Source organism: Polistes canadensis, unplaced genomic scaffold (assembly GCF_001313835.1).
Source record: "Polistes canadensis isolate GaletaPanama2010 unplaced genomic scaffold, ASM131383v1 scaffold_105, whole genome shotgun sequence".
Classification (NCBI taxonomy): Eukaryota; Metazoa; Arthropoda; class Insecta; order Hymenoptera; family Vespidae; genus Polistes; species Polistes canadensis.
The window spans coordinates 130,748-143,705 of record NW_014569652.1 but is presented as its reverse complement, the minus strand read 5'-3'; the positions used below and the strand labels follow the sequence as shown (position 1 = coordinate 143,705).

Here is a 12,958-nt window from a genome sequence, read left to right as displayed (position 1 = left end):
CAATACAAAATATAATATATTTAAATAAGTGCTTAGTCAAATGTTTAACGTTTATCCAACTTAAAGTGCAAGAACAACGACAACAAAAAATAAGCAGAAGAAATGATTTAATTGAAATATAATTTGTATATATTCGTGTGTATTTCTTTTCTTTTCGGGTTTTATTAGCGATTCGTTATTTTTATTTTTATTTTTTTTTTTCTGTTTTATCTCTCTCAACCATATACTTTTCAATATTAAAATGCTTCGTCGTATATTTATACTCAAAATTCAATAAAAAATCACAGTGCCCGTGTGTAGCAGTGCTAAAATCTAATATCTCTCGTTTGAAATATGATTTATATTTTAAAGGGTGGGTGGGGGGGGGAAAAAAAAACTAAAAGAAACTTATAGAAAAAAAAAAAAAAGAATCAGAAGAATGAAAGGAAGAAAAATCATGAAAATTATTAATAAAAATAAAAAGAACAAAATAAGCTCTTTGATCTACCACGAACCTACTTGTCGCGTAAGAAGAAAAAAAGAAAACCATATTTACTTCGTGCAAAAAATAAAAATGAAAGAAAAGAAAAAGGAAAAATGTATAAACGATAGAAAAATAAATAATAAAGAAAGAAAACATGCACGGTTGTTACACGAGAAAGCCTCGTTAAAATATCCACTTCGATTGCGAGGTTACGTGTCGTTTTTTTTTTGTTTATCACCAGCAACATTATCGAACAATCTGTTATAAACCTGCGGTAGGTTTTTTTTTTCTTCTATCCAAAATCAATTAAAAAGAACAATACATTTTTCCTCTACCTTTTTAGCTTATAACGTTATTGTTCGCTACGTCGCAAAATATATAAACATCATATCAATATAATAATAATAATAATAATAATAATAATAATTTTGTAAAACGATCAGCGAAAACTTAAATAAATTTTCTTAATTATTGTGTTGTTTTTCTTTTTCTTGTAGGCTCATGGTCCATTTTTTTCTTCCTTTAACATATACTGATAATAATAATTATATTTTAATAATAAAATAATAATAAAATTAATAAAATAAAATAATAGTAATAGTAATAGTAATAGTAATAATAATAATAATAATAATTTCTCTCCATCCCATACACTTATTTCAGCGGATTAGCTCCGATTATTATAAAAATGCAATGGACGATTAATTAATTAATAATAGAGCGTAGTGTGAAGATAAGGATAATCGATTCGTTAATCGAATTATTAATTCGATTATAGTAATCGTTGGCGTGTGTAGCGCGGAAAAGGAGAGACAAGTGACCGTTAAGAGTTGAAAACCAATTCTAAGATAGAAGTTTGTCCTCGGGAATGGTCGGACTGGTTGCCGATGGTGCTGCTGATGCACGTCTCGTTGCTTCTGTTTCTCGTAATGCATCGTCAAAACTTTGCGTTGAATTAGATCTCGAAGGCACGACTTTTGTCTACAAAAAGAAAAACATCAATCAAATATTTCATATTTAATAAATATTGTCACTCATATATATATATATAAACTAATTTTTGTTTTAATTCTTTGCTTTATAAAATGATCATTGAGAATATGACAAAAATAATAAGATATAAAATAAGTAAATAAATAATTTTTATATAATTATTATTAATTTTTATAATGGGTTTATATTTTTAGATAACTTTTCTGGTCAGTTACTTTGCAATGCAATATTTATTTGTATATTAAATAATTTTTATTTAAATATTATTAACCAATTAAGAAAAACAATTTATCGAACAAAATTTGTATTAAAAGCAGAAAAAAAATTATTAGATCACAATTAACAACAAACTAACTAAGCAGATAAATTATAATGCAAAGAATTTTCTACGCACGCGTACACACACACACACACACACATGTATATAATACTTACGAAAAAATTACAATCGTTTAATTCAATTTTAGATGAACTAAATTTGAACATACTTGTGAACGCTACGTATACTTCTACCGTTGAACTTCACATATTTTTTATTCTGAATTTCATAAAGCAAACTTAATATATTTTTCAAAACATATTATACTATTATCTATTTAAATATAAACGTACCTTAACGTTTTCATAAGCAGATCCAACTCTTTCTTCCAGAGAACGGAAACTATCGGAATTACGCATTTGACCTAATTTCATAGAAATTCCACTGCCAAAACCACCAAGAATGCTCGTAGTCTTCTCAGCCGTAGTTTTAAACACCGACTCCGTCTTTTGAAATCTAATAAAAGTAACAAAATTATAATTAACATATATATATATTCTATTTAGAACCAACAACAACAAAAAGTAATAGAAAATTAGTTGATAACAATAAATATTATTTTGGGTAATCATTTTTTATGTAAGGATAAAACGTGATGTTGATTTTCTTACACACGTTTGTTTGTTCTTTCTCAAACACACATATATATATTATTAAAATTAGTCGTATAAATATTATTCGAAAAACATAAAGTATTTGAATACGTGATCATAATTAAAATACAAATCAACACTAGTCTAAAATTAATGACAAGCTTGCGTGATATAAGTAGCATGCGAGATATAAGCGAAAATTTGTGTTAAATGATAAGTAACTTAAAAAAAAAAAAATAAAAATAAAAAAAAAAATAAAAAGGAAAAAAAAGGAAATACAAAGTAAAATAAAACACCGAACTAATATCATTCGATGTTAAGTGAAATTGAAGAGGAATGATAAGAACATTGATTAGAGAAAGGAACGTTTGATTTCTGATAGCAAAAACTATTGTTTGCGTACTTACAAACTGTTGTCGGTAATCGCCTTGCTGAACTGACCGAGTTTCTCTCCAACATTCTGATAACTGAATAAGAACCCAACCAAAAGTCAAAGAAAAGAAATAATCTACGTGTCTGATGAGAGAAAGTAGAAGAAAAAAATAAAGAGGAAAAGAAAAAAATAAAAAGCATGACCATTTATTATCATCTTTCTTTCACGTTTCTGCTAAAACAAAAAAAAACTTATAGAAAAATAAGTATATAAAAATTGACAACGAAATTAAAAAAACGATTAAAAAAAGAAAAAAAAAACCAAAAGAAAATTTCTTCAGCGTGTATAAAAAACAAATCAACGTTACAAACGTAAAAATGAAATCTAATTGCAAGCACGAGAGTGAAGTAAGAAAAATTTCTACAAAAGTTAACGAAAAAAATTACGATCGATAAGAAAAAGAAAAAAATAAAAATGTAACGTAAAACAAAACTTATTGTTAGATAAAAAAACTTTTAATATAATACTAACGTTAACGTCCTTGGAATACTTTTACTCGCTAGTAAGCTTTCTCCAAATACCAAGCTCTACTGCTTTTAATATTTACTGCATAAGAATACATACATATATATATCTTATGCGTGCGTGTGTGTATGTGTGTGTATTGAAATCTTAGAAATTGAAAGCAATACTTTTTAACGGGTAATATGTTATCGACGAACAAATATTTAATAGTAAAGCGATTATTATCCGATATCATTGGTCGATGTTATGAATAAATCAATACTGCTTTTTAACATGATCGAACAAACCAATCAATCATGCGGTGATTTGTTGCTCGACACCTCTCTTATATGCTTCCGACACCAGTAGTATGTACATTTAAGAAGTATGTGTTTTGTGAGTTTATGCATATGAGTGTGCGTGTGCGTGCGTGCGTGCGTGCGTATGTGCTTGTGAAAAACAATGACGAATGATAGTGTCGACAAATATATATGATAAAATGAAAATGAATTTAAGGTGGCAGAAGAAAAACGACAGGTAGTTACTTTCTATACAACACACAACACACGTTTAAAAAGAGTCACACGTACACTTGACTCTCCTTAACGTTCTTCAGGCCCTGATTCACATCATCGGTGAGTTCTTTCCAAACGCTTATGCCCAACTTCCTTTTTAATTCTTGAGAAGCCCTCACTTTGTTAGCCAATACGTGCCTAAGTGTTTGTATATCTTCCTCGATCTATAACATGTATCATATACAATGATTAATTATTATCTCTTATATATCTTTTATTTTATCCGAATATTTCATCTTTTTTTATTTACATTTTATATATATATAGTTATTTTAGAAATTTAATTATTCCATATTGTTGTTTCTTTTTTGAATAAATTATTCTCTTATAAAATATAAATAAATTATTTATAACAGTGTTCTTTTGTCGAGATATTATTTAATTATAGTTTAGCAATGTTATTACTTATTTATATCAATAAGTAATTGTTAATTATTATAATAATATTATATGATTAAAATACTAATTATTAATTAATACTAATTTATAAAATATTAAAATATCGAATCAACAATTTATATATCTTATTTTTATCTTAACACATAATTCATTTATTTATCAAACTTTAAACTATCTATTATATATTTCCTATTACATATATAAAACAAAAAACTAATATTTTTTTTTAAATAATTTCTATATATAAAAATTTAAATAAAATTGACTAACAATATTTGCTTCAATAAATCTAATTCTCCTACCAACTATCTACTTAATTTATTCTCTCTCTCTCCCTTTCCCTGTGTTTCTCTTTCTCTTTTAATTAATATTAGATAACTTAATTAGTATTCTACTATCTAATACAGAACAGACATCTATGTTACATATATGAACATATATATCTGTACCTTAGCAAGTTCCATGTTCCAGGCAGCCTTCTGTTTTTCCTGTTCCTCCAAAGTGAGTCCTTGCAACTCATTCGCTGCATTGTCAGCTGATGGAGAAAGAGAACCAGCTGAATGAAGAGAGGCTTCCTCTCCTATTCAACAGAAACGAGAAATACGTTTTAAAATACATGTTCCATGACTCACCAATTTTAACACACATACATATATTCAAACACGCGTATAAGTAAGAAACTAGATGATCTAGTTTCATGATCATTACCATAATAAGAACTTCATCGAGATAAACAAACAAGTAAAAAAAATGTGAAAAATCATGTTTTTTTTTATGCATGAAAGAATTTTTACATATGAAAAATCGTATGTACGAAACATACGTAAAAAAAAATAATGATTTTGTTTATTTATTTTCTTTTTATTTGTTATTATATTAAAATTTATTTATAACGTAAATCGATATTGTATGTAAAAGGAGATTGAGAAACAGATCGAGTCACTTATGCACTATTCGTAGAAATGCAACTTGATCGTTGCGTAAGTTAACCGTCGTAGTAAGTCGTCTTATAAGATCTAACAAACGTAGATCATTGTCGTTTTATCGATCACATTACAATCTGTGTTTTATATAGGAAAACCGCAATACGATGAGAAAATAATAACTTGTTGTTGATACATTATTATTCTAATATATTATTCGAATTTTACATGCTTTGTTTTTACACCTTCGGAATGAGAAAATGATTCATTTGGCTTGTGCGTTGATTAGAATTTGATAAGAACAAAAATAACAATAAAAAGTAATGAAAGTAAAAGAATAAGAAATATTGATTAACGATGTAGACAAACTTAATGATTGTAAAGTGTAATTAATCATTAGTTTAACTATTACTATGTCAAAGATTGAAATGATGCTTGATGAGATTGATATATATATGTATGTGCATAGTTATTATACTTATGCATTACTACTAACCAGAACAAAAGAAAGGAACTACGGTATGCGGTTGACTACTCTGTGTCCATTTTTTTGTCTCGTATATAAAAGTTACGAGCAATTTCTAACAGCTAATAATGGACTTACTATAGATAGATATGTATATATAACTATCGAGAGTACCAAACCCGGTGGTAAGCTTTCACGGGTCTGATAACCATAAAATGACCTCCTTTCCAAAATATCAACACGTGAATGCTAATTATGGCTACTAATTAGATCACTCATTTAAAAAAATTTCTAATGTAATATTTGAAAGGATATAACTATGTGCGATTCGAATGGACATACTTCTCTTACTGATTTTTAAAAAAAGTTAATTTTATATAATTAAATAATTAGGATAAGTGTGTGATTTCATTCTGACATACTTTCCTATCGATTTTTCAAGTTTTTCATTTATAATCTGAATAATTAGTATATTTAATGCTTGACTTTTATTTGAAACAATTTATATATAAATATATAACTTAAAATATATATGTAATATCTAGTAGATATATATTTAAATTCAATAAATATGAATTATTTTTAAAATTAATATAGCATATACAAGTACGTGTTAAATATTATAATTTATTTTTAAAAAATACTAATATTTCAATAATTACAAATAAATTTTACAACGAAAAAAGAAAAAAGAAAATAAATAAACTACGTTAATAGATTGAGAAAAGTTTCACGGATAATAACATGAAAAATCTCGCGCGTTATAATTAAAAAATTAATTTTTCTCGACGAAGTGTGAGAAATAATAATAATAAAAAAAAAAAAGAAATATTATAAAATTCGATGCACCTTTAATCAATTCTAAAAACTTCTTATAATTCTGACTGTTGCTTATTTTCTCAAGATATGGTTTAGAAAAATCTTGAAATATCACTCGAACCGATCTCTTCTTTCGAAAACCACGTGGTGGTGGTGTTGTCGCCGATTTCTTATTTTCTTCAGTTTGATGCGATTCCGTTTCGAATAAAAGATTAGCATCGTCAACAACGATTTCATCGATTTCACCGTTAGAATCTCTCCAACAATGGACAACAATTTCGTCTGCATCGTCATCGAGTTCGTCGATATCGTCAAAACTCGGTGTAGTTGTTGAATTCAAATAATAAGCATCCTCTTCGTATTCCAACGATTCAAATTCATGCTCGTTTTCACTAGGACAATCCTCTTCACCGTGTTCTTGACAGATCCTCGATCTTTGTGACCCACATTTGGACGTTAACAAATTCTTATCCGTTCGTTCAGACATCTCTCTCAACTTTCACATCTCATAATCTATTTTTTTGTATTTTATATCTCTTTTTTTTCTTTTTTATTATTTATAAATAAAAGAATGATATATCTTCTCGCAGGATTTCTGTTTATTATCTTAAACGTTACCTAGCGTCATCTATCGAGTATTAATTATTTACAATGACCATGCAGTTTTTTATCAATAACCATTTTTACCTGCCTTCCTTCGAGAGATGCAATATTGACATTATTTATTTATATTATTTTTATTTAAATTTTATTCATAAAAAATAAAACTGAACACTTCTATATATAATTATTAATATAATAGTAAACAAAAAAAAGGACACTTCTTTCACTTTGCCATTATTATTGATTTTCTTCTTGCTTTTCAATATTATTTATTTATTTATAATTAATAATAAGAGAAAATAAATTAAAAAAAAAAATAGAAAATAGAAACCAAAGAAATATTACACGTTAAATGTGATCTATCAAGTGACACTAACTATAAGAGAAAAAGATGTAATATGACCACGTGCAGCAACCGATCGGAGTCTTGCAGACGACGACAGCTAACAGCTGGCGCGAATGAGAATCGTTCCTTGCCGATCTTTTACACTAGTTGGCGCCACAATCGCGATGGCCACGTATCAAGGAACTTCAAAGGAATCAAAGAAGCCTTCTTCTTCTTCCTTCTACTCCTTTTTCTTTTTCTTCTTTTTCTATGTTGGAGAACGGGTCTACTCTGTTAAACCGGACGAGGTAAAGTGGAAACAGTAAGGTAAAGTAGGGGTATTATTTGCTTTTGTTAGAATGAGAGAGTAAGAAATCAGGCCCAGTTCTCTCATAGATTCTCTTATTCTTCCTTTACCACCAACAGTCTACCATTTTCGAACGTATACAATAACGATATAGTACGTACCCTGAAACCTGCTTTTAAATACAATCATTCTCTTCTTGGTATACTGTTACTGTTACGTATATCAAAAGGTCGCTGACCTAGGGTCAACGACAAATCATTCTATCGGAACATATTGTTTAGTATGCAACCTTGATCGTTTTCACTTTTTCTCTTTTTGTTTCTTTCGTTTTTTATTTTTTTTAATATCAAATGGTTTTGGTATAATGTAACGATCATTCAATTATATATTCTTGTTAATTTTTGTTTTTTTTTTTGTTTTTTAATTATAATTGTTATTTTTTTATCGTATAAAATGAATGTTAATATATCTTGATTGGTTGGAAAGTACGTGCTGATTTTCTTTAAGGTAAGATTGAAGAAAAACATTTGTGTTTTATAATATATATAAATCTTAAAATCATCATCAATTTGTTAGATTTGTTCTACTTATGTACGCGATTGTTATCATTGGCACATATTGGAATATAAAAATGTTGTTACTCCTAAATGTTTTGTTAAAAATCGACACGAACTTTCCAAGTAATCCAATAATTTAATTAATATATTTTGTTTTATTAATAATAAATAAAAAGAATAATTCATTAATTTTACTATTTTCTTTTTTATTGCGCATATTTATGGTTGAATGACTTAAAAGTTCATTGACCTAAATAATAAATGTGTATTCGGTGGTATCTTTTCTTGTATCGTTGCCAAATGACAAAAATTAGTAATAATATTAAACGAGAATTGTTCAGTGCCAAGACGAGAGAGGAAGAAACAAAAGTTTCCTCTTGCAAAAACCGGTTCATTGTCTCGAGATGATTACCGTTGCACTTCTAAATACGGTCTTCGCGATGTAACTACAACTTCAAGGTTACCAACATCCTGGTAAGATGAAATTTTGATTCAAGGATGAAACTCTAGAAGAGATTTACGATTAACATTCATTTTTTTTTTGTTATTCGAGAAGCACGCGAACAGAGTTTCAAGGTAAAATACATATTTAATCGTATAATTACAAATTCTACAACCAATTTCACAAATGTACACTCTTAATTAATTAATTAATTAATTAAAGTTATGTGTTCATTCACCTTCTCTCAATTGTTGTTGCTTTCACCGTGATCTAAAATTTACTAAGCAACGGAATGTGATTTCGCGTAATAAAAATTCTTTCGAGATATTTGCAATTAAAAAAATGACTCGTTTCAAGCACCGTTCTACTCGATGAATCGTGCGGAACGTTTATTATAACAACAAAAAATAAAAGGTTAAAAGAAACTCTGAAAGAAAGAAATGTGTAGTCAAGCATTATAACCTGACCAGACTACTTTAGCATGAAAGGAAATCGATAGTTCTACCTTTTCGTGGAACCTCTCCTTCGAAGGTTGAAGAATGCGAATACACCTTGATTTTTATTCGCATATACAGGGTGTCTCAATTTCAATTATATGACCAAATAAATATCTTCGATGCAAATATTTCAAGTGAACAAATTTCTAAGTTTTAAAGGAAAAGTTTAATATTTATTACAACTATTTTTTATAAACGACACAGCATTGTTGAATTTCGAAATTATACAAATTTTTTTCTAATGGATATTAATATTCTATGGAAAACAAAAATTGTAGAGAATATCAATAAAAATCTAACGAGTATCTAAGGTGTGCCTTTCTATTAATATTTCATTGAGTTAGGGTATCTGGTAGTTTAATTTCATTATTTTTTTTTATCTCTCTTACTAAATATATTTTTGTAAGGTTTTTTATTTAATAATAACAATCATATATTCCCATGCATAGTCATTGTGTATTTTCATCCAAAAAAAACTAGCCTAGGAGTGTTCCCATTCTCTTCGTACTGAATTTAATTAACTACGAAATTTAAAGATGAACCGAAGTAGCCCCCACTCGTCTCTTTTTTCCATTTCAGTCTTGCGGAAGATTTACCTTTAATATTTACTAAAGTGTAATAAAAAGAAGAAATTTTACAAAAAAAAAAAGTAAAATAAATATTTAAACGATTTCAACGTTAAAGTAGATTGAAACATGTGGGTTGATTTGATTTTAATGAAAAATTAACAAGAGTTAATTAACTGTAAATCAACGGGTTATTTGATATGCAAAATCGAACGCTTTTTTCTGTTTTAATCAAATATTTAGTTGTATGTGTATGCAGGTAAACTCGATAACGAAAATACAACGAGGGCTCGCAAATTTGCATAAATTGTTTTCGCATATGATTTTTTTTCACTCAACTTCCAACAAAATATTCAAATCCCTCCTCTCTCTCTCTCTCTCTCTCTCTCTCTCTTTCTCTGAATTTGTTGTTATCTATCAATCAAATTTAAATATTCAACGTTAGGAATAAAATCAAAATGAAAATTGCAACGAGCAAACCAAGATGAAAAAGTTTAGAAACAGGTAAGTCATATTGAAAGATTTATAAGATCTTTTTACACATTCACAAAGAAGAAGAGGAAGAAGAAGAAGAAGTTAAATGAAGAAAGTTTACTTCGGACAATCTTTGATGTATACTTTGATCTTCTTTACAAAAAGAATAATAAATGAGATAAAAAATTTTCGATGAAATTGAAATTTAAAATAAAAATAAAAAAAAAAAGATAAAGGAAGAAAATAATACTTTCCCGTTTTCGCGTTATAAGTTATTTCTCAAACAACTGGTTAGCAAACTGCTTGAAACTTACGTCAACCGATTACTATACTCATTTAACACAACGATGACTCATATCTTAATACTCCATTTAAATATTTGTTTGAAAACATATCTAAATATATTTATGGTAATTTTCAATGATGAAGAAATCGATTTTATTTACTATAAAAATAGATCATAATTAATTATTATTATTTCAAAAATATAAGTAAAGTCATGATAAGACATTGTAAAAAATTTTGTAAATTGTGCAATAAAAATCTGATTATATATATAATTATTATCATTGTATATAAATTCATTTTATGATAACCGTATAAAATATTATATAGCACGAGTCTGGATCGTTTTTTTTAATTTAAATTAATTAAAATAAATAGTTACTTAGGATTTTATTTTTTGTTTTTGGATAAATAAGTATTTTTAACAAAACTCATTATTTACAAAGATAATATATTAACAAAATGATTTTATCGTCATTAATAATAATTTAGTGATCTCTCTATTTATTTATTTATTTGTTTTGTTTGATCATAATAAAAAGACTTAGAAACCATGCAATGATTTAAATAACGGCGAATACTAATCGAAACTAAAGTCGATGACCGAAGAAGAGTCAAGTATATTCGTAATCGCAAACACTTTAACATGATGAACGAGAAGTACAAGGGCATGAGCTTGACGTAAATCGTGTTTTTTAAAAATAGCTCTTTAATATAAGATCATCTCTTGTGAATATTCATTTATAAAAATTTATTGACAAATAAATCGAATATATTTGTCAAATGATTATTAATTTATATATGTACAAAATAAAAATAAATTAAACAAAAGTAAATTTCGTTAAATTAATGAATATTTTTTAAAGTATCAATTGTGCATTCAGTTTTATACAAGGTAACGCTACATAGATTTAACGATAAATCTAACAATAGATTTAACAATAGATCTAACTATAGATCTAATAATTAGGATTTACATGTTTTATTGTGTGAATATTTTTGTTCTAAAAAGATTTATAAATCATGAAAAAAGATATATGTTTATGTGTAATAACAAGTGTATATAAATAAAATTGTATCCTGGCTTAATCTGCTTCACGTTTTTGTTCTGTGTATTTAACAAACCATAATGATCGAGGAGCATCTTAAGATCACTGGTTTACCTTCGATAAAGTAGAAAAATATCATCTTGAACGAGGACCACCCACAATAAAGATCCTGTTTACATGCACACGTACGATTAAACGTTGCCATTAATTCTTAATAGTAGAATTACTATACTTAATTACACTATGACCTAAATCACTATTATATAAGTAAAATATTAACTAAAAAAATATATTATTAAAAAATTTAATACATTTTAAAAAAATAACAAATTACGTTCCAATCAAATTAATAAATAAAATTCTAATAAATTATGATAATTTGTAATTACTTACAATTTTTTAAATATGTACTGAAAATAATTTAAATATACAATACATACATACATATGAGCGGGTGTGATTATAAATATAATTTAACAATAAATTATTTGGAATATTAAACATTTGGCTTTGTCAAATATTTTTCATATAAAATTCTGTCAAATTATTTAATAAATAATTAATATAATAATTCCATTAATTTATTTACTTGCTTATAAGTATAATAATTTTTTAAATAATTAAAACCTAAATATGTGTGTGAAAATTTTATAATATTTCAATCCACATTTTTATATAAAGATACATTTTTTGTACAAAATAATTCATTTAAAATATTATTATACATAAAACAAATAATATATCCAGCCATAATAATCACCGACTTATATAAACACGTATATTATTTTTTGAAACTGATGATACGATATTGAACATGACCTCCGCTTATCGACATAGCAATCCTTATCTTTTTTAGGTATACGTGATATTTATTGTGAATAACCAACACATGTGTGCGCACACATCTGTCTCTTTCGCTCTTTGTTTTTTCTTTCTCCTTTATTTTTAGTTTTAAGCATGCAATGTTTACGATTTTTTACTACATACACAATCCCACTGTGAAATCCTATATGAAATATTATTTCAGTGTTCTTTCATATATGGTAACAGGAATAATCCCAAAGAAGTTAGGTCAAGTTAGTTCAAAACACGTATATAAATACTTATACACAAAGAATGAGGAAAAAAAAAAGTTCGTTTGTAAAGAGACCAGGTGTTGTATTCATGTAAAAATTACGTAGTAAAAAAAATGATCTAATATTTATTATTAGTTAGATACACCATTTGTGAACGTTAAATTATCAAGCAATAGAAAATAAAAAAGAAGATCTACGAAGATAATATCGATTAAAAGAATCATTCCAAATAATACTCCCACCCGATAGATAAGATAAATTTGAGATACTTCGACAAATTATTTTCGAAAAAGAATGAAATTAATTATATATGACAAAATAAAATCATTTTTTATTTTATAAGGAACTCT

General features: G+C 26.7%; 1 protein-coding gene across 2 annotated transcripts in view; it reads right to left on the bottom strand.

Annotated features, from left to right (window-relative positions):
- Positions 1-1,042: 1,042 nt before the first annotated feature.
- Positions 1,043-12,958, bottom strand: part of LOC106787558 (tumor protein D54) — a 13,316-nt gene continuing 1,400 nt past the window's right edge. The window contains exons 1-6 of one of the 2 annotated variants that reach the window (XM_014749996.1): positions 6,458-6,929; positions 4,669-4,799; positions 3,836-3,984; positions 2,776-2,835; positions 2,069-2,231; positions 1,043-1,444 (exon numbers count right to left, since the gene is read on the bottom strand). In XM_014749996.1, coding sequence (XP_014605482.1) covers positions 1,307-1,444; positions 2,069-2,231; positions 2,776-2,835; positions 3,836-3,984; positions 4,669-4,799; positions 6,458-6,914 — 1,098 coding nt within the window. In that variant the 5' untranslated portion in view covers positions 6,915-6,929 and the 3' untranslated portion in view covers positions 1,043-1,306. Of the gene's footprint in view, positions 1,445-2,068; positions 2,232-2,775; positions 2,836-3,835; positions 3,985-4,668; positions 4,800-6,457; positions 6,930-12,958 lie in introns of those variants that run through there. The other variant, XM_014749995.1, reaches the window with a different exon arrangement.